This window comes from Equus asinus, chromosome 3 (genome assembly GCF_041296235.1).
Source record: "Equus asinus isolate D_3611 breed Donkey chromosome 3, EquAss-T2T_v2, whole genome shotgun sequence".
Taxonomy (NCBI): Eukaryota; Metazoa; Chordata; class Mammalia; order Perissodactyla; family Equidae; genus Equus; species Equus asinus.
The window spans coordinates 83,274,785-83,297,296 of NC_091792.1; the positions used below are offsets into that span (position 1 = coordinate 83,274,785).

Genomic DNA, 22,512 nt, shown 5'->3' on the forward strand with positions numbered 1-22,512 from the left:
AATGTTCTAATTGCCATTTTGTTACTTTTTTTCTGGGTGTTTTAGTAGTTCTTCTCTGTTCCTTTCTTCTTCTCTTGCTCTCTTCCCTAGTGTTTTGATGGTTTTCTTTAGTATTTATATTTGGTTTCCTTTCTCTTAATTTTTTGTGTATTAATTATAGATTTCTGGTTTGTGATTACCATGAGGTTTATATAGAATAACCTACTTATATAGCAATCTATATTAAGTTGATATTCTCTTTAGTTTGACCTCTTTCTAAAAGCTCTACTCTTTTACTACTCTCCTCTCACATTTTATGTTTTTGATATCATATCTAACCCATTTTTGTGTGTGTGTATCCATTACCCTCTTATCATTGAAATAGGTAATTTTAGTACTTTTGTCTTCTGGCCTTCATAGTATCTTCATAGGTGGTTTATCTGCTAACTTTACTGTATTTTTGACTTTACCAGTGATTTTATTGCCTTTTTTCTTTTTAATAATTTTCTTATTCCTATTTGTGGTCTTCTCTTTCCCACTTAAATAAGTCCCTTTAGCATTTCTTGTTAACCCAGTTTCTTGGTGATAAATTCCTTTGATTTTTGCTTACCTGGGAAATTCTTTATGTCTCCTTCCATTCTGAATGATAACCTTGCTGGCTAGAGTATTCTTGGCTGTAGATTTTTTCCTTTCAGCACTTTAAATATATTGTGCTGCTCCCTTCTAGCCTGTATGGTTTCTGCTGAGAAGTCACCTATTAGCCTCACCGAGTTTCCTTTGTATGTTACTTGTTGCCTTTTTCTTGCGACTTTTAGAATTCTCTCTTTATTTTTAATTTTTGACATTTAAATATAATGTGTCTTAGTTTGGCCTCTTTGGATTTATCTTGTGTGGTGCTCTTTGTGCTTCCTATATCTGTATGTCTGTTTCCTTCCTTACGTTAGGAAAGTTTTCAGCTATTATTTCTTCAAATTAGTTCTCTGCCCATTTGTCTCTCTCTTCTCCTTCTGAGACTCTTATAATAGGAATGTTAGCAGGCTTCCTGCTGTCCCAGAGGTCCCTTAGACTGTTCTTGTCCTTTTTAATTCTTTTTTCTTTTATCTCTTCAGGCTGGGTGATTTCCTCTAGTCTTTAATCCAGCTCACTGATCCATTCTTCTGTATCATCTACACTGCTATTGAGTCCCTCTAGTGAATTTTTTTGTTTCTAGTATTGTATTCTTCATTTCTGATTGATTCTTTTTTGTTTTCCAATTCTTTGTTGATGTTCTCATTGAATTCATCCATTCTTCTCCCAAGATCAGTGAGCATACTTTTGAGTTTTTGTTTGAACTCTTTATGAGGTAGATTGTTTCTGTTTCATTTAGTCCTTTTTCTGGGGTTTTGTCCCATTCCCTTACATGTAATGTATTCCTTCGCCTCCTTATTTTGATTCTTTCTCTGTGCTTATATATATGTATTAAGTGGGTCTTCTGATCTTGGAGAGGTGTCCTTATGTAAGAGATGCCTCATGAGGCCCAGCAGTGTCCTTCTCTCTTGTCACCAGTTCCAAATGGTCTGAGAGTGACTCCTGTGTGGGCTACATGTGTCCATCTGTTGTGGCAGGGTTGCTCTTGCTGCAGGTGCCCAGGGAGACTAGGCTGTTCCCCTGGCTGGCTGGTTGTAATCTTCAGCTGGGTGTGGCTGCTGTGAAGCCTTCAGTCACTTTATTGGGTGTGGGGAGCCCGAGCACAGTTGGCTGAAAGGTCTAATAGCACATTCCTGTTGCAATTTTCCTGTTAAGTCAGTAGGCCCTCAACATGGCTGGTTGCAAGGCTCAGGAGCTTACTATTGTTTTAGGCCTCTGGCCCATGAGGCTGTTGTTAGCTCTCTCACTATTTCAGCTGAGTTGGGCTGGCCCCTGGAATGGGAGCACCCAATTGTTTCAGGCTTTGGAAGGTGGGGCCGATCCCCTATGTGGCTGTTTAAGAAGTACTAGTCTTCTGCAGCTGATAAACCCCATGACCCACAGGGCCACACACACCGTAAATGCAGTCCTGCCTCTTGCACATGTCGTGACCCACTGAAGTCGACCCAGTTGCCCCACTGCAGAGGCCCCACACACTCCACCAATGCCCCACTCACTCTACCTGCTCCTCATGCGTGCCCTGACCTGCAGAGGTAGACTCGCTCACCTGGCTGCAGAGGATCCAGCCACCCAGCCTATGTAGCCCACAAGTTGCCTGAGGGTTTGCCATTGGGTGGGGCCAGTCCCTAGGGCAAGCTTCCCACCCTGGCTGAGATGGATTAAATTGGTGCTCTGGTGGGTGGGGCAGACCCTGGGCTAACAGGCTGGAGGAAGAACTCCAATGGCATCTGTCTGCCTGCCTCTGTGTCAGCACGCCTGTACTAGGTCACAGTAATGGCTGCCACCAATGTCTCAGTCCCTGGGGAGGTCTCCCCTCTCACTGAGATGCACTCAGAGCCTACCAGGTGAGTCTTTTTTCGCCAAAGGACTGTGCACCATTTTTTCTTGTCATTTTAGGTTGCTTTGCAAAATGGGTGAATTTGTGCATGGGCCCTTTTAGAGCCAGCTTCCCCCCCCCCCCCCCTTATGTCTGATAGCTTTCCTGGGGGTGTTCCCCATTGTTGTTAGTAGCCAGCAAAGCCAGATATTATGACACTTGTCTTGGTTGTGCTGAGTCCAAAGGATGCTTATAGCAGTAACACTCCCCTGCTCAGGTCCCTGGCTCCTCCAGGGAAGGCTACATACCTTAGGATTGCTCCCAACTGGCCATGAAGTGCTGCAACTTGCAAAAATGGCTTTTTTTCTCTTCAGAAAGGAATTTCTGCTTCTTCCACCTCAGTCAGGACTGAGCCTTGTTGCGGGGGTTCTTTTTATCTGGTTCTCTCTCAGGGGTAATTGTTCCACGAGTCTTTGTAAATTGGTTATGTCTGTGGGAGGAAGTGAGTTCAGAGTCTGTCTACACCACCATCTTCCTAATTAATCTCAGAAACTATTCTTGAGGAAGCCAGGGTGTTGGACTTATTAGATGGTCTTTAAATAAGCTATTTTAAGTATATTCACAGTAGGAAAGGAAACTATGTATAGCTACGTATAACTAGAACTAAAGGAAAATATAAGAACAGTGTCTCACCAAATACAGAATATCAATAAAGATACAGAAATTATAGGGAAAAAAAGCAAGTAGAAATTCTGGAATAGAAAAGTACAATGATGGAAATGAAAAATTCACTAGAGGGATTCAATAATGGGTTTGAACTGGCAAAAGACAGAATTAGCAAACTTGAAGACAAGTCAATTGATATGCAGTCTGATGAGCAGAAGGAAAAAAGAAGGAAGAAAATAAACGTAGCCTGAGATAATTGTAGGGCACCATCAAGTGTACCAACATATGCATAATGAGAATCCTAGAAGGAGAGAAGAAAAAGAAAGAGTCAGAGAGAATATTTGAAGAAACAATGGCTGAAAACATCCCAAATGTGATGAAAAACATTAATCTACATATATAAGAGGCTCAGTGAATTCTAAGTAGTATAATTGAAAAGATATGCACACTTAGACACATCACAGTCAAACTATTGAAAGAAAAAGACAAAGAAATCTTGAAAGCAGCAAGAGAAGTGACAAGGAATTCCTAATAAGATTAACAGCTAACTTACCAGGGACCATGGAGGCCAGAAGGCAATGGGATGATATGTTCGAAGTGCTGAAAACAGAAGACTGCCCATCAAGAATTCCGTAATCAGCAAAACTATTCTTTGAAAATGAAGGCAAAATTAAGACATTCCTGGGTAACCAGGAACTGATAGAATTTATCTCTAGTACACCCCCTAAAATAAATACTAAAGGGAGTTCTTCAGGCTGAAATGAAAGGTCATTAAACAATAACTCAAATCCACACAAAGAAATAAAGAACAAAGGTAAAGGTAAATACATAAGCCAGTATTATTTTATTTTTGGTTTGTAACTCCTCCTTTAGATTCCTGTTGATTGTGGAACATACTAGAAATGATACATTTTATGTTCAAATACAGATAGTTTAAGACCTGATGGACTGCTTCATGCTATAAAACTTATGAAGAACCAGGTTACCTCTGGTAAAATGAAGAGTAAGAATATTGTAAGTTATAGGTATGTCTTCTGTTCTTACCTTGAGAATTCCTGTTTCTTTCTGGCTGTAGCGTCTTTTGTCCCAAGAGTATTTTGCTCCCCCTCTCTGTGCTGTATCTGGTTTTCCAGGCCTTGACTGTCCCATCATACTGTTAATATCACAATATTTATTCATCATCAACAGACAGTACCAGTGTCTTAGATATTTGAGTAAGATATCCTTAGAAGAACAATGGAGATAAATTCCATAAAAATTACAGTGAAATTAATGGAAGTCCTCTGGTCTGGTATCAGTGTAGTTTGTCCACGATAAAGGACAGTTGTGGGAGGTGGTGTAATGGGGCTAGACTGCCTGCATTTGTTTCTTGGCTTCACCATTTAATAGTTACTTGTCCTTGGCCAAGTTGCTTAAGCTCTTTGTGCTAAGCTTCCTTATCCAAAATATCCTGGGAAAGAACGTTGGTTTAATGTGTTGAAACTAGTATTTTCTTTTTTCACAGTAGTCAGATCCTTGGCCTTAGCTTAAAAAATTCTCTGATAACTCTTAACTTAAATCTCAAAATGTTATTCTTGTTTTAAAATTACATTTTTTATGTATACTATTTCTGTGTTTTGGAATAATATATCATCTATTAGAAGGCCATAATAGTGCCTCTAAGCTCCCCTAGATGTACAAAACCTTTTTCATATATGAATAAATGTTGCTTTGACATATAAAATTTGATTTCTTTCTTGATAAATTATTATTCATAGAAGAAGGAAACAAGAAGGAAACTTATTCCATGATTTTAATAGGTCCAGTTTATTTGATGACCTACTTTAGTTATTATTGAGTCAATCCAATTCCTATTTATTAGACTAAAACTCTAGATATAATTTAAGAAAACTTAAAAATATAGATTTACATATAAATTAAAGACATAGTTCTTAATACTCAAGATGATTCAATAAGTTTAATTTGAATTGAATTACGGTATTTTTGAAATCTCCATCTTGAATTTGGGAGAATTAGAGATAGAGTATCAAAGCTTAGTAGCTGAAGACTTTATTTTCTTGTTTTTCCTGCAGAAAAAAAACACAAGTTCTTCACAGACTACTGTGAAATTGATACTATAGTAACATTAATTCAAATATCATCTAAATTTCTGATAATTCTATATATATCTTCAGCTGCTTTTTGAGATAATACTGTATGTTGGCTCAGTTTCCAAATGTGAATTTTACTAGAAAATTAAGTAGATAATCAAATAGATGAGTAATTATTGTCGTTCTTCCCTGAATTGGTGAATAACAACTGCTGGACGTATCTTTTATAGCTTCAAGATAGAAGCAACTCTGAAATTGAATTGTATAAGACTCTAGCCAACAAATAAGTTTTAGCTATATTTAATCTGTAAAGAGAAATTCTCTTTCTGTATTATCTTGTGTAACATTTTGAATTACAGAATTTAGCGTCCTTCTCCTTTTTTTAGAAGAGCTCAGGTAACCATTAGAAATCTACTTTTCAGAGGTGGATTTCACAAGCAGTTTGCGGTTGGAATTATGGCACTGACATATTTCTATGATAACCTGCTAGGAACTGCATGTGTGCTGCCACACTGGAAAGCAGTCCATTAGTGTTTGAATTGGTGCACTTGGGGACTTCATAAATTCTGTTTCCATCCTTAATTATAGAAAATACATGGGGGGAAGTTGCATAGCCCCTTCTTCATTCATTTCATTGTCAACATTCATATAAAATAATGCCGCTCCATGCTGAGTTTGCTTGAATTGTCATATTTTATTTGCTAACGACTTTTCAAGTTGACAGTGACCTTGAAGTTGGTATTGTCAACACTCCTTGATATAAAGAGAGTGTGATTTTGAGCTGAGTGCATCAATTTCTTCTTCATTTTCTGTCTGTATTTTTAAAAGGGTTATAAATTAGGTTTCTGATTGAGCCCTTACCTGAGTACTGCAGAAGTTAGTAGTTAAGTTGTCAGCTCACATGGTTTAAATGCAATGAACTTTAGTGTATACATAGGAAAAGGATTTAGCTAATGTCTTTGAATGGTCTGTGTGTATGTATATGTATAATCTTTCCTTCTACTGGATTACCTTAAGAATTGTTAAGCAGTTGAACCACAAAAATCACAACAATATAAATTAACCTGAAGGAAGCTTCTTGGACATAGTTCTGCTCAAGGTCCTGAAATGCTGTGTTAAAAGGATTAATATGAAACCATAACATGTATTTTTTAGGCTATAAAAATGCGATGTAAAAGATGATTTATCAGAATATTCTGTTTTAAAATATTGATTTTTTTACAAATATATAGGCTATAGTAAATCAATATACTAGATATACTTCCTGAAATATATAAAATATCTAACATATCTAATATGGCTATTATATAAGAACAAAGTTCTACATTTGTATACTTCACTGCTTATTATGCCTAAAGTCTGCCAAATTATGAAATTCTGCTTCATTTCTTAGAAAAAATAGAGTACAACACAAATGAGAAAGTTTGCTCTTCCTACCATCAAAACTGTATGTATACTTTAAAACCCATGGCTCTATTAGGTAATTCCATTTGAAAGACAGCCCAGAACACTTACTTTACCAGGAGAAAGTGCTGTGTGGCTTAGCATCCTTTCTTTTCCAGAAGCGCTGTAGGGGGCAGCAGTCTTTGGAGTTGCCACCAACCCAAAGGCACAGGGTGCTTTTGGCTGCTCTAGTGGATGCCGTGTTTCTTCCCCTACTCCTCTATACCATACACTGCTCTGCCTGCCATGTCAGGCTGTGCCATTTTTCTGTGCTATTCTGCGAGGTGTTAGAACATTTGTCTCTACACCCTCAGACTCAAAGCCTTTGGATGATCTGACTGCCTCATTTCCTTCTGTGTTATACTGAGGGATGCCAAAGCAGTGTACACCTGATGTGTTGTAGAAATTGGTGGGAGAGCTCTTTCAATTTTTATTCATAGCTCTGTTTCTTCTAGGATTGACAAGGGTCTGGGCTTAGGAATCATGTATCAACTAGACAACTTAATAATAATAATAATATCTTATTTTGATATAGTGCTTTATAGTGTTGTAGCTTCATATGTTAAAGCTGAATGTCCATAGTGAAGAGGGGAAAATATCGCTCTGCTGTTTTTGTTATAATTCACTAGAAAGGATCCGCATATAAATAATCTAAACACGTTGAGACCACTTACAGTGCTGGAAATATTCCTAGTGGAAATAAAGATTAATCCTTTTTATTTATATAACAGATTTTCCTGGGCTTCGTTGGATTGTAGGTACTAAAGAGAGTCATAATTATGTTAATAACTCAAATGTATGTATGTTATCTCCTCCTATTGATGTACAGGACCTCCAGCCTTTGGCCAAGTTCCCCTTCCCAGGTGTTTCTAGAATTCCTCAGGGGCCATCTCAGCCATCCTCCTGAACAAGTCTGTCTCCACTGAGACAGCTGCTGCTCCACCAGGCACTTCAGTCTCTGCCAGATGGTGCTCTCTGCTGGGCATTTCCACCTATGTGCTTGATCACAGCTAAAGCTGTGTGATGAGCTGGGGTGAAGTGAGGGGGGTAATGCTCTTCTTTCTTTGTCTTATACTGTATTAGATGGGTCTAAAAGTAGCGCTAAATTTTACCAGTGTTTTAATGAAACAGGTCTTTTAGATTTTTATCATAACACCTTTGCACTCTATAGGACACAGGCTGACATCCAGTGGGGACTGTCTATTAGGAGGCAGATTCAGTCAACAGAAAATACTTGGCCATTAGTATTGCCACGCTTTTGACATTAAGATTTTCTCACTGGGTGAGGGTCATCATGATTAGCTGCTTCTCGTAGGTTAAGTTTTCACATCCACCTTCTGCTTGATGTGCTCTGTTAGTTCACCAGACATTCCCAAACATGTCTAAATCTTACTTGGACATAGCTGGTAACTCCTTGTTTCTCCATTCTCAGCTCCAGCATCCTCCACTACCCCAAGCAAGGGAATTTACTAAAGTCAAAGCAGGGGGAAGCTTTAGAAACATTATAAATCAATTTCTCTATGAGATTGCATCTATGAAAAAAGATTAAACGAAGGTCCCATTTCACTTCACGCAAACATCAAAGTTCTGTCAGAGGTTGTGTTGGCCCCTGTTTGATTCTTTAAGATCAGGTGGGTGTAGAATGGAAAGTTTAGTTTTATTGTGTTTGTATTTTATAATATCTAAGGGCTAGTTGTTGGGTGGTAAGCTATAGATAGTAAAAGGCATTTTCCCATAGTAGGGAATTTTAGTGCTGTACCAGCTTCTTTTTGGATTTTGTTGTGCATCCCAAAGCTTTCTGGAGCAGTGTCTCTCTAACTAGAGTCTGGCCTCATTAGGGGTCAGTGGCAGTGCTTCCAATTTGTTTTCAATCATTCATACCAAGAATAGAGTGGGTATTAGCGTTCTCATTAATCACTTTATTTAATGGCACTAGTGCAAATCTCCAAGCTTATTAGTAGTTTTGAGAATTGCTCCCTACTCACTACCCGAGAGTCCATCCTTATCTCCAATTTCTGCCTTTCTGGGGACATTAACAGGGTTCAGTTGAGGGTTTCTTTTTTTTTTTTTGTATGCAGTGAGGTCTTTTTCTGGTTCTTGTCTCTGCTGTGCGATATTTTCCAGAAATTCCTTGAAGTTTTGGAATGTGAATGATACTGCCTCTTAGTTTCTAGCACTGATAATTTGTGTCTATTTTATACACTTCCTTTGAAATTTTGTTGGGAGTGGGGCAGATGTGGAGTTGATTCAACACTTTAAACTGGAACTATGCTTTTTAATTACTAATATTACTATTTATTTTATTAATATTATTTTAATGGTAATTGAGAGAGATTGTTTCTACTGTTCTAGAATAGTAATAGTCACCTAGAACAACTGATACACTGTTTTATGTAGTTGAACTATAAATTTATGTTATGGGGATTTTATTCAGGATTGTTTTAATAATCCAAGCTTATTTTAAAACTATATTTTTACAAATGTGAATTAAAAAATAAGTTAAAGAGACTAGAGTTTACCTTTTACTATCAGTTAAAAAATGAGATTTTAAAAAAGAATTTTAAACAATTCTTAAATGATTGCTCAATTTAGAATCTATTAGGTCAACAGAAGAGAATTCCTGTAAGAGGCTACTGTTCTTGTATTAGACTTTATTGTTTTATTAGTTTCCAATGAAGCCAGGTGCTTTAACTTCTCTAAAGTAAACTTTTTAATGGGTCATGCTTAATTTTGACATTTGTTATAGTGAATGTAAAGGAAAGATGATTGTTGATTTCTCATGTCACAAAAATTTCTTTGTCATGAAAGGTTGATCCTGACCTCTAGCATTAACAATAAAATGAATTGGGGGTAGTTTTTAATTTATTGTTATGTATTTCTTACTCTTTAAAAATGTTACATGAATATGTTATAGTTTTAAATAGCAGGTAATTAGAAGTTATCTAGTATTTGCTGGTGATGTTTGAATTTGAATTTAATTTCTATTTAATTAAGCCATGGCTTTCCCATTCCCTAAATCATACAGTTCTGCCTCCCTCCCTTTTGTAAATGATGAGGAGCTTATTTTCGTTGCCCTTAAGGTGTTAGATAGCTGAATTACTGCCAAGAGCAAAGCTGTTCATATTGGTGGAGGATATGCTGGAACTACAGGCACTTCCTGGGAATCTTGGCCGACTCAGGAGTGGGATGGGGCACAGCGGTGATGACTTAGCTTGAGATATATCAGGGAAGACTAGCATTTTCCAGTGGAACCTCCTTGACTAAGGCTATCCCTATTTCAGACTTAAGTAAAGTTAAACATTGTTTCATGACTTATTTAAACTATGTCTCATCTTCACTTTTTTTTTTTTCAGGATTTTTCCAATGCAACTTTGAAATACAAGGGGATACATTTTGGCAACTCTTTGGGAAGACTAGAGTTACCCATAAAGTCAGGGCCTGGTCCTGGACAGTATGATATAGTCCAGTAAGTAAAAAAGAATAGTATACCTTTAATGTAGTTCTTGACTATAAAGTATTCTAATAATTTAGACTAGGTTATGCTGTTATGAAGAAAAAATCAGTATGAAAAACTCAAAGAGGAATTTTATTTTGGAATAACCTGTATGAAAACTGTTGCTTTTTTTGTGAGCCAGATCCTGTGCGACCTGCTTCACGTGTATTACCTATTTAATTTTCGCAAGTTCCTGTGTAATTACTATTGTTATAGCTATTTTATCAGTGAAAATGCAAGGGTCAAAGAAGATAACATATTCAAGATCGTGTGGCTCTTAAGTGGCAAAGTTAGACTTTAACTGAGGCTGTTCGATTATACAGTCCATGTATAAAGTACTAAAATGTACTGTCTTTGATTATCCAATAGACAAAAGATCAGAGAAAATATAAAACAGGGTGACCCAGGATTCTCCATCTTGTCCCTGGCTCTGGTATCCATTTTTCTGACTACAGGATGGATTTAGAAGGCATTCTCAGTTAGTGTGTGTCAGAACTATAACATTAGGTTGGAGGTAATATTTATGAAGTTTAACTAGGAAATATATTTCTGGCATAATAACTCTTCTATCTTTATTTTCTCCTTCTCCTACAGTAAAGCCTTAGACATGAATCCATGAAAGGCAAAATTGAGTAACAAATACCATGTTGTCCTCAAGATCTACCACTGCTTTTCATGATTAATTTTTTTTTTAACAGGGTCCAGCTTATCTGCCTGATTCTCTCTCATAGGTTGAGTTTTCTTGTGAGAAGACCCACAGTGATTACCTATCCAGTTCGTTTGCTAGACAGATCCAGACACCTCTGTACACCAGCAGTGACATAGCTTAGGCTCTTGCTTGCTGCTTGCTGCTGTTCATTTGTTGAACATTTCAATTCGTGCTTGTGTGGGGTACTAAATTTAGTAACTGAAAATGAAAAGAATAAAACGTGGTCCTTGTTTGGGGGAATTTATACTCTATTCTAGAGTCCTTTTCATTTTTTCACTTCCCTAATATGGGAGATACACCTTGAATTTTTATTCTTTTATTACTTACACTAGAACTTTAACATGTGGATTTAGCTCAATGGGATCTAAAACAGTATCTTTGTCTTTCTTACAAACAGAACAAAGTCTATCAAATGCTCTAACTCTGCTCATCCCCTTGGCGTATGTTATTTAGTATTCTCATCTTATCCTTTTCTTCTTTTAGTTTGGCTGCTTTGCTTATCTGTCAGTTTGTCTCTGCCTATCTGCCTGTCTGCCTGCCTGTCGGTTTTATTGAGGTTTGATTAACATAAAGCAAAATTAACCTTTTTTAAGGCATATAGCTCTGTGATGATTGTTTTCCATCCCTTCCACTGCACTTCTGACGAAGTACCTCGAGCATTACCAAGACTCCATCTAATCGTGTTGCTCTGATTTTGCCTGGTAGTGTTTTCCTAACAGTACTGTGTACTTCTCCAACCCTGTCGCACTCCCATTCTCCTCCTATTTTTTTAATATTACTTTCTCCTTGATCTTTATTGTTTCCCTTGTTTCTTCTCTTCCTCTCCTTGTATTTTCACTTTTGCCTGTAGGAATGTGTCCATAGAGATGGCATCCCAGACTGCTTCACTCTGTCAGCATCGCCGGAATTTGTCCGCTCTTTGGTTTTGGTGCCTTCACTGTACCTTTTATTTGGAGTTGTCTCGGTTCTGTCTGGCAGTTAACATTTTCTACCATTTTTTTTTTTGACTTTTTATCTTATTGGTTGAGTCAGAATTATTCTGGGAGTTTTGCTGCGGTATAAAAGTGCAGGTACTTGGCCACTGTAAATGGAAAATGCAGCTTTCAGGTCACTTTTTGGGAAAGACGCAGACCTAAATGATACGTGCCCCTTCTGATATCGCAAATATAAATTTGTTATCCATTAAACTATTTGGGGTTTTGAAAACATGTTCATTTGTTGAATTTTATGTGAAAAAAAATCAGTGAAGTCAGCATTTAACAGTGAAGTAAGATATTAAATGCATATTTAAATCGTAGCATTGTCAAACAAAGAAAATAATAGCAATTATGTAACAAGCATTTGTTTTCCTGTTTTTTTATTATCTGTTTTTTAATCTGCTTATGTTCATTAAAAATGTTTAATATGAGATTTTTTTGAAATTCTGTTTAAGGAATAGAAAAAATAGTATAGTCAGCATAACCTATTTAAATATAATTCATGTAATAATGATAGCTAACAGTTATTATGTACTTTTTATGGGCCATGTGTGGCACTAAACACTTCACATATATTGTCTACATTAATCATTACAACCTGGAGAATTGGTTATTACTATTTCCAATCAGGTGAAGAATCTAATCTGAAGCTTAGAGAAGTTGGGTGATTTGTGTAAGGTCCCACAGGAGGTAGCAATGCTAGGATTCATGTCAGGTTGTCTGACTCCAAAGCTTGCACTTTCTTTTTTTTTGAGGAAGATTAGCCCTGAGCTAACATCTGCTGCCAATCCTCCTCTTTTTGCTGAGGATGACTTGCCCTGAGCTAATATCTGTGCCCATCTTCCTCTGCTTTATATGTGGGACACCTACCACAGCGTGGCTTGCCAAGTGGTGCCATGTCCGCACCCAGGATCCGAACAGGCGAACCCCAGGCCCCTGAAGCGGAATGTGTGAACTTAACTACTCTGCCACCTGACTGGCCCCCAAAGCTTGCGCTCTTAATCACTGTTTATTTTCTTATTTTCGTGAGGTCATGTAAATATCAATGAAAATAAGCTTCTTTTTCATTTTCAAAGATCTTTCTTTATGCCCTTTTACTGATTGTTTTATGATATAAATAGCATAGGACTATTTTCCTCTTATTTTGGTAATAGTTGAAATACCAAGGGATTTGAAATTTAAAAGGCTTTTTATGGTAAATGGAATACACAGGAAACTTTTTTTTTTTTGAGGAAGATTAGCCCTGAGCTAACATCTGCTGCCAATCCTTCTCTTTTTTGCTGAGGAAGACTGAGCTGACATCTGTGCCCATCTTCCTCTGTTTTATGTGTGGGACTCCTACCACAGCATGGCTTGACAAGCAATGCATAGGTCCACACCAGCAAACCCCAGGCCGCTGAAGTAGAACGTGCGAAACTGCTGTACCATCGGGCCGGCCCCAGAGTACACAGGAAACATTTTTTTGGTGGCTTTTTGTTTAAACTCATGACATAAATCCAACATCCTGTTTTCTTTTTTGCTGTCTTTATTAGAATAGATTTGTTATAGTTCTCTGAATTGGAAAATGCAGAACTAAACAACATAAATGAATGCATTTTACAAAGTTTAGAATATTTTGGTTTGACATACCCAGATGATCGTATTATTGCATATTTTTTAAGCAGGAAATGGTGTAAAAATATTCTTTGCTTATATAAACATTTATATATTTGAATCCTTGAGAGTTCCTCAATTTCTTTCTGAATTTTCTAAAGGAAAAAGACACCACATTATGAAAATATTAACATCAAGAGAGATCAACAGCAAAATTATTGCTTATCTCTCCCACGACTTTATGAAGTAATAATATTGCAGGAGGAAAAAAAGGTAAGTTGAAAAGTAGCTATTTCATCTACATTCTAGAGGTTAAGCTCATTGACTCATATCACAAGGTTAGAGTACTCTTAGATCTACTGTGACTGGTGGCTAATTGTCACTCAACGAATATGGTGGAAGCAGCAGTACTTCAAACCTCGATTGAGTGATGACTGTCTCTGCTAACACCTCTTGTGATAAAGGGCTCACTAACCCTAAGGTTTCTTGTTTCAGTAGTGGACGACTCTGTTTCTTACAATTCCCTTCTTAAACTGACCAAAATGTACCTGCCTGCTGTCTACTTATTCTCCTTTTTCCTATCCCTTTTTTAATCTTTTCAATCCCTTTTTAAATCTTTTCTAATAATGATAAATGTTGTAAATATCTTTGACTATTCTCATTATTTAACTTCAAGATAACTTATTTTCCTTTGACATTATCTAGGGATCTTCTTCAGTTTGTGAAGCTCTCTCTCTCTTTTTAAAAAAATATGATACTAGAACTAAGCATAGTATTCTTGGTGTAGTCTGCTTAGTACATGGTAAGATTTTCATCTTCCTTGTTCTGGATAGTGTATATTTATTAACATAAAACCCCTAATTCCATTAAATATATTTTTTGGTTGCTACATTCCAGTTTACTCATTTGGGACTTGTAGAAAAATAAAGTCTTGGATCTTCTTCCCTTCAGTGTATTATTATATTTAAACTTAAAAACTTGTGTATTATAGGATTACAAAATTTAAAATGGATACATTTAGAGTAAGGATAAATGATTCTTAGTTAAAAAATCAATGACTATTTCAATAAGAATGTTCTCTGCATTTGATTTCCTTAGTCTTCCCCTGAGTATTAAGCAGCAATAAAAAAATTATTTATGGAAATATTAGAAAAAGACAAAATAACAGAATAATATAATACAATTGTTTTCACAGAATAACAATTATAACTCTAAAACAGGATAAAAAGTGTTAATTTAGAATCATGAGAGATATTGGTCTGTAGTTTTCTTGCAGCACCTTTGCCTGCTTTTGGTGTTAGGGTAATGCTGGCCTCATAGAATGAGTTGGGATGTATGCTCTCTGCTTCTATCCTCTGAAAGAGATTGAAGAGAATTGGTATAATTTCTTCCTTAAATGTTTGGTAGAATTCACCAGTGGACCTGTCTAGGCCTGGCAGTTTCTGTTTTGGAAGGTTATTAATTATTGATTGAATTTCTTTAATAGATAGAGGCCTATTCAGACCATCTGTTTCTTCGTGTGTGAGTTTGGCAGATTGAATGTTTCAGGGAATTGATACATTTCATCTAGGTTATCAAATGTATGAGCACAGAGGTTTTCATAGTATTCATTTATTATCATTTTAATGTCTGCGTGATTGTAGTGATGTCCCCTCCTTTATTTCTGATATTAGTAACTTGTGTCCTCTTTGGTTTTTTTTTTAGTTTGCATGGCTAGAGATTAACAGATTTTATTGATCTTTTCAAAGAACCAGCGTTTGATTCTGTTGATTTTCTCTATTTAGTTCTTATTTTCAATTTCTGTTCTAATTCTTACTATTTCTTTTCTTCTGCTTACTTTGGATTTAATTTGCTCTTCTTTGTTTTCCTAAGGTGGAAACTTAGATTCTCATCTGTGCTTTCAATGATATAAATGATGTAAATTGTATCTAGTTGATTGATGGTGTTATTGAGTCCAACTATGTCTTTACTGATTTTATGCCTGCTAGTCTGTCGATTCTTGAGAGGGGGTCTTGAACTCTCCAACTGTGGTAGTGCATTCATCTGCTTTTCCTTGCAGTTCTATTAGTTTTTGCCTGATATAGTTTGCTGCTCTGTTAGGCGCATAGACATTAAGAATGGTTATGCCTTTTTGGAGAATTGACCCCTTTATCCTTATGTAATTATCTTCTTTATGCCTGATAACTTTCCTTGCTTTGAAGTTGGCTCTGTATGAAATTAATATGACTAGTCTTGCTTTCTTTTGATTAGTGTTAGCATGGTATATTTTTCTCCATCCATTTACTTTTTAAAAATTTTTTATCGAGTTCATAATAGTTTCTATCAGTGTGAGATTTCAGTTGTACATTATTTCTTGACTGTCACCACATCAGTGCTCCCCTTCACCCTCTATGCCCACCCCCACCCCCCTTCCCCTGGTAACCACTGAACTGTTTTCTTTGTCCATGTGTTTGTTCATATTCCGCATATGAGTGAAATCATCTGGTGTTTGTCTTTCTCAGTCTGGCGTATTTCAGTTAGCATAATTCCCTCCAGGTCCTTCCATGTTGTTGCAAATGGGATGGATTTGTCTTTTTGGTGGCTGAGTAGTATTCCATTGTATATATATACCACATCTTCTTTATCCAATCAGTTGATGAGCACTTGGATTGTTTCCATGTCTTGGCTATTGTGAATAGTGCTGCAAAAAACATAGGGATGTATATGTTTCTTTGGATTGTTGATTTCAAGTTGTTTGGGTAGATATCCAGTAGTGGGATAGCTGGGTTGTATGGTAGTTCAATTTTTAGTTTTTTGAGGAATCTCCATACTGTTTTCCATATTGGCTGCACCAGTTTGCATTCCCACCAGCAGTGTATGAGGGTTCCCTTTTCTACACACCCTCCCCAACATTTGTTATTTTTAGTCTCAGTGATTATAGCCATTTTAACAGGCATAAGGTGGGATTCTTAGTGTAATTTTGATTTGCATTTCCCTGATGATTAGTGATGTTGAACATCTTTTCATGTATTTATTGGCCATCTGTATATCTTCTGTGGAAAAATATCTCTTCATATCCTCTGCCCATCTTTTGATCAGGCTGTTTGTTTTATTATTGTTCAGTTGTGTGAGTTCCTTATATATTATGGAGATTAACCCCTTGTCAGATATATTATTTGCAAATATTATCTCCTGATTGGTGGGTTGTCTCTTTGTTTTGATCCTAGTTTCTTTTGCCTTGCAGAAGCTCTTCAGTCTGTTGAACTCCAACTTGTTTCTATTTTTCTTTTGTTTCCCTTGTCTGAGAAGAGGTGGTATTCGATAAGATTCTTTTAAGTTTGATGTCAAAGAGTGTACTACCTATTTGTCTTCCAGGAGTTTTATGGTTTCAGGACTTATCTTCAAGTCTTTGATCCATTTTGCATTTATTTTTGTATATGGCATGAGATAGTGGTCTACTTTCGTTCTTTTGCACGTGATTGTCCAGTTTTCCCAACACCATTTATTTATTTATTTATTTATTTATTTATTTATTTATTTATTTTTTAAAGATTTTATTTTTTTCCTTTTTCTCCCCAAAGCCCTCAGGTACATAGTTGCATATTCTTAGTTGTGGGTTCCCAACACCATTTATTGAAGAGACTGTCTTTTCTCCATTGTATGTTCTTGGCACCTTCGTGGAAGATGAGCTGTACATAAATGTGCAGTTTTATTTCTGGGCTTTCAGTTCTCTTCCATTGATCTGTGTGCCTGTTTTTGTACCAGTACCATGTTGTTTTGATCACTATGGCTTTGTAGTACATTTTGAAGTCAGGGATTTTGATGCCTCCAGCTTTGTTCTTTTATTCTCAGGTTTGCCTTAGCAATTTGGGGTCTTTGGTTGCCCCATGTGAATTTTAGGATTCTTTGTTTTATTTCCATGAAGAATGTCATTGGGATTCTGATTGGGATTGCATTGAATCTGTAGATTGCTTTGGGTAGTATGGACATTTTAAGTATGTTTATTCTTCCAATCCATGTGCATAGAATCTCTTTCCATCTCTTTATGTCATTATCAATTTCTTTCAGTAATGTCTTATAGCTTTCATTGTATAAGTCTTGCTTGATTAAATTTATTCCTAGGTACTTTATTCTTTTAGTTGTGATTTTAAATGGAATTGTATTCTTGAGTTCTCTTTCTATAAGTTCATTGTTAGAGTATAGAAAAGCAACTGATTTTTGTAACTTGATTCTGTACCCTGCAACTTTACTGTAGTTGTTGATTATTTCTGTTATTTTTCTGATGGATTCTTTGGGGTTTTCAACATATAAGATCATGTCATTTGCAAACAGCGAGAGTTTCACTTCTTCACTCCCTGTTCGGATTCCCTTTATTCCTTTCTCTTGCCTAATTGCTCTGGCAAAAACCTCTAGTACTATGTTGAATAAGAGTGGTGATAGTGGGCATCCTTGTCTTGTTCCAGTTCTGAGGGGGATGGTGCTCAGTTTTTGCCCATTGAGTATGATGTTGGCTGTGGGTTTGTCATATATGGCCTTTATTATGTTGAGGTAATTTACTTCTATCCCTATTTTGTTAAGAGTTTTTATCATAAATGCCTGTTGAGTCTTGTCAAATGCTTTCTCTGCATCTATTGAGATGATCATATGGTTTTTATTCCTCAGTTCATTGATGTGGTATATCACATTGATTGATTTGCAGATGTTGAACCATCCCTGTGTCCCTGGTATAAATCCCACTTGATCATGATGTATGATCCTTTTGATGTATTGCTGAATTCGGGTTGCCAAAATTTTGTTGAGGGTTTTTGTATCTAGGTTTATCAGTGATATTGACCTGTAGTTTTCCTTTTTCATGTTGTCCTTGTCAGGCTTTGGTATCAGAGTGATATTGGCCTCATAGAATGTGTTAGGAAGTGTTCCACCTTCCATAATTTTTTGGAATAGCTTGAGCAGGATAGGTATTAAATCCTCTCTGAAAGTTTGGTAGAATTCCCCAGGGAAGCCATCTGGTCCTGGGGCTTTATTCTTTGGCATGCTTTTGATTACTGTTTCAATCTCTTTCCTTGTGATTGGTCTATTCAGATTTGTCTGTTTCTTCTTGGTTCAGCTTTGGGAGGTTGTATGAGTCTAAGAATTTATCCATTTCCTCTAGCTTATCTATTTTGTTGGCATGAAATTTTTTATAGTATTCTCTTATAATCCATTGTATTTCTGTGGTGTCCATTGTTATTTCTCCTCTTTCATTTCTAATTTTGTTTTTCTGAGGTTTCTCTCTCTGTCTTTTTTTGTCAGTCTGGCTAGGGGTTTGACAATTTTATTTATCTTCTCAAAGAACCAGCTGTTCGTTTCATTGATCCTTTATACTGCCTTTTTTGTTTCAATAGCATTTATTTCTGCTCTGACTTTTATTCTTTCTCTCCTTCTGCTGACTTTGGGCTTTGTTTGTTCTTTTTGTAATTCAGTTAGGTGTAATTGAGATTGCTTATTTGGGATTTTTCTTGTTCGTTAAGGTGTGCCTGTGTTGCAATGAACTTCCCTCTTAATACGGATTTTGATGCATGCCATTTGAGTTGGTATGATGTTACCATTTTCATTTGTCTCCAAATATGTTTTGATTTCTCCTTTAATTTCTTCAATGATCCATTGCTTGTTCAATAGCATGTTGTTTAGTCTCCACATCTTTGTCCCTTTCTCAGCTTTTTTCTTGTAATTAATTTGTAGCTTGATAGCATTGTGATCAGGAAAGATGCTTGTTATTATTTCAATTTTCTTAAGTTTATTGAGGCTTGCCTTGTTTCCAGAGATATGGTCTATCCTTGAGAATGTCTGTGTGCACTTGAGAAGAATGTGTATTCTGCTGTTTTGGGATGGAGTGTTCTATGTATGTCTATTAAGTCCATCTGGGTTAGCTTTTCATTTAGTTGTACTGTTTCCATGTTGATTTTCTGTCTGGATGGTCTATCCATTAATGTGACTGAGGTGTTGAGGTCCCCTACTATTATTGTGTTATTTTTAATATCTTCTTTTATGTTTGTTAATAGTTGCTTTGTGAACTTTGGTGCTCTTGTGTTGGGTACATAGATATTCATAAGTGTTATATCTTCCTGATGGAGTGTTCTTTTGGTCATTATATACTGCCCCTCGTTGTCTCTCTTTACCTGCCTTATCTTGAAGTCTACTTTGTCTTATATAAGTATTGGGACACCTTCTTTCTTTTATTTGCCATTAGCTTGCAGTATCATCTTCCACCACTTCACTCTGAACCTATGTTTGCCTTTGGAGCTGAGATGTGTTTCCTGGAGGCAGCATGTTGTTGGGTCTTGTTCTTTAATCCATCTTGCTACTCTGTGTCTTTTCATTGGAGAATTTAATCCATTTACATTTAGGGCGATTATTGATGTATGAGGGCTTAATGCTGTCATTTTATCACTCATTTTCTGGTTCTCCTGCATTTCCTTTATTTCTCGTCCTGTGTGTTTTGGTCTACCCCTTGAATTCTGTAGTTTTTTATGATGTGTTTCTTTGTCTTCTCCTTATTTATTATTTGTGTCTCTGTTCTGCTTTTTTGTTTAGTGGTTACAATGAGGTTTGTATTCAGAATCTCGTGTATAAGATAGTCCATTTTTGATGGACTCTTATTTCCTTAGTCTAAACTGATTCAGTCTCTTTCCTCCTCCTCTCCTAAGTTGTTTTTATCACATTTTATTCCATCTTGTGTTGTGAGTGTGTGGTTAAACTGACAAGATTATCTTTGTTTTTGGTATTTTCCTTCCCTATTATCTTTAATGCTATACTTGCATATTTGCTATCCTGTTGCGATTCTGTCTACCTATTTATCTCCTTACTCCATGCTTTGTAACCCCTTTCTCCCTATTTTTTTTCCAGGTATGAGGGCCTTCTTGAGGATTTGTTCTAGGGGGGTCTTGTGGCTATGAACTCCCCTAGCTTTTGTTTGTCTGTGAAAGCTTTTATTTCTCTATTATATCTGAAGGATATTTTTGCTGGATAGAGTATTTTTGGCTGGAAATTTTTGTCTTTCAAAGATTTGAATATGTTATTCCATTCTCTCCTAGCTTGTAAGGTTTCTGCAGAGAAATCTGCTGAAAGCCTAATAGGGATTCCTTTGTAGGTTATTTTCTTCTGTCTTGCTGCCCTGAGCATTCTTTCTTTGTCATTCATTTTTTCCAGTTTCACTACTATACGTCTTTTTACATTGATGTATCTAGGAGATCTGGAAGCCTCTTCCACACAGATTTCCCTCTCTTTCCCTAGGTTTTGGAAGTTCTCTGCTATCATTTCTTTGAACACACTTTCTGCTCCATTTTCCTTCTCTTCTCCTTCTTGAATACCTATCATTCTTATGTTGCTTTTTGTAATTGGGTCGGATATTTCTCAGAGACTTTCTTCATTTCTTTTTATTCTTAGTTCTCTCTCCTCCTCTGTCTGGAGCATTTCAACATGTCTATCTTCTCTTATGCTGATACACTGCTTTATGATGTCCACTTGAGCATTCAGGGAATCATTGTTTGGGTTTCAACTCTTCCATTGTGTCTTTCAATATTTCTGGCTGATTCTTCTTTATAGTTTCAATCTCTTTTGTGAAATAGCTCCTGAACTTGTTGAATTGTTTCTCTACATTCTCTTTTACCTCGTTGAGTTATTTGATGATAGCTATTTTGAATTCATTGTCATTTATATTACGTATTTCTGTGTCCTCAGGACTGAATTCTGGATACTTGTCATTTTCTCTCTGGTCTGGAGAGTTGATATAGTGTTTGATATTGCTAGAGGAGGTGGTTTGGTTCTTACACATCCTGATATTATTTGGTTGCACTTACCGACTGTCGCCACTGGGTGGAGGTCAAGAGCTTCATATTCTGAGCCCTCTGCCTTCAGCCAAAATCCCAGGTGGTGGTCTGTGGGGTGCATGCGGGGAGGGGTGCTTTTTCTTTTGTTCACTCTGGGCTTTTGTGCTCTTCTCTCACTATCTGCTCTCCTGGGGTGTTGGCTTGATGATGTCACCCCCCATGAAATCTCTCGTCCAGATTGAGATTTTCCCTCTAGGCTGCACGGGCCCTTAGGGGTCCTTGATGTTCCTGTGAATGAATGTCCCCTCCCCTGTTCCTTCCCTCTTGGAGCCTCCTGTGGTCATGGATCACAGTCTTTAGGGGAGTGAGTGAAGTTCTCTCTTACCCCATTCCAGCTCCTCCAAGGGGGGCTCCAGCCTCTCTGCCCTCCCTTGTATGCTGTATGTCTCTCCGATGTTTTTTGTGTTGTGTTAGGATGTCCTTTGTTGGAGCATGGATGACCTTTTTCATTGTATGTTGGAGAGGAGAGAATCCCTGTGCAAGTTCACTTCGCCATCATGCTGATGTCACTCCCCCCATTTACTTTTAATCTATATGTATCTTTATATTTAAAGTGAGATTCTTGTAGACAGCAAGACTACTATATACAAGTCTTATCTAGCGGGGCTTGTTTTTTGATCCACTCTGGTAATCTCTGTCTTTTAAGTGGTGCATTTAGGTCATTGATATTTAATAATTATTGATATAGTTGGATGAATGTCTACCACTTTTGTTACTGTTTTGTATTTGATGCCCTTGTTCTTTCTTCCTGTTTTTTCCTTTTTCTATCTTTTGTGGCTTTAATTAAACATTTTATAAGATTAAATTTTCTCTCCTTTCTTGGCTTGTAGCTGTACTTCTTTCTTTACTTTTTAAGTGTTTGTTGCTAGTTTTCAATATTCTTTTACAACTGATCCTTCATAATTCATAATTCAATAATTCAGATAATACTATACTACTTTGCAGGTAGTGTGATACCTTGTAATAACAAAATAACCCTAATTCCACCCTCTGTTGTCTGCATCATTCCTGTCATTCATTTCACTTATATATAAGCATACATCAACATATAAATATATGATATGTACATAAGCATACATAATTGAATATATTGTTGCTATTATTATTTTGAGCAAACTGTTATATATTAGATCAATTAAGAATAACACAGATAAAAATTTTTATTTTACCTTCGCTTATTCCTGCCTTGATGCAGATCTGAATTTCTGAGCTATATTATTTTCCTTCTCTCTGAGGAACTTCTTTTAACATTTCTTCCAAGGCAGATCTACT

At 36.6% G+C, this 22,512-nt stretch overlaps 1 protein-coding gene across 1 annotated transcript in view; it reads left to right on the top strand.

The window, feature by feature from the left end:
• The window catches only part of STPG2 (sperm tail PG-rich repeat containing 2), a 296,808-nt gene that overhangs the window by 20,974 nt on the left and 253,322 nt on the right, over positions 1-22,512 (top strand). Inside the window, exons 4-5 of the mRNA XM_070506544.1 lie at positions 9,975-10,087; positions 13,555-13,666. Of these exons, the coding sequence (XP_070362645.1) occupies positions 9,975-10,087; positions 13,555-13,666 (225 nt within the window). The remainder of the gene's footprint in view (positions 1-9,974; positions 10,088-13,554; positions 13,667-22,512) is intronic.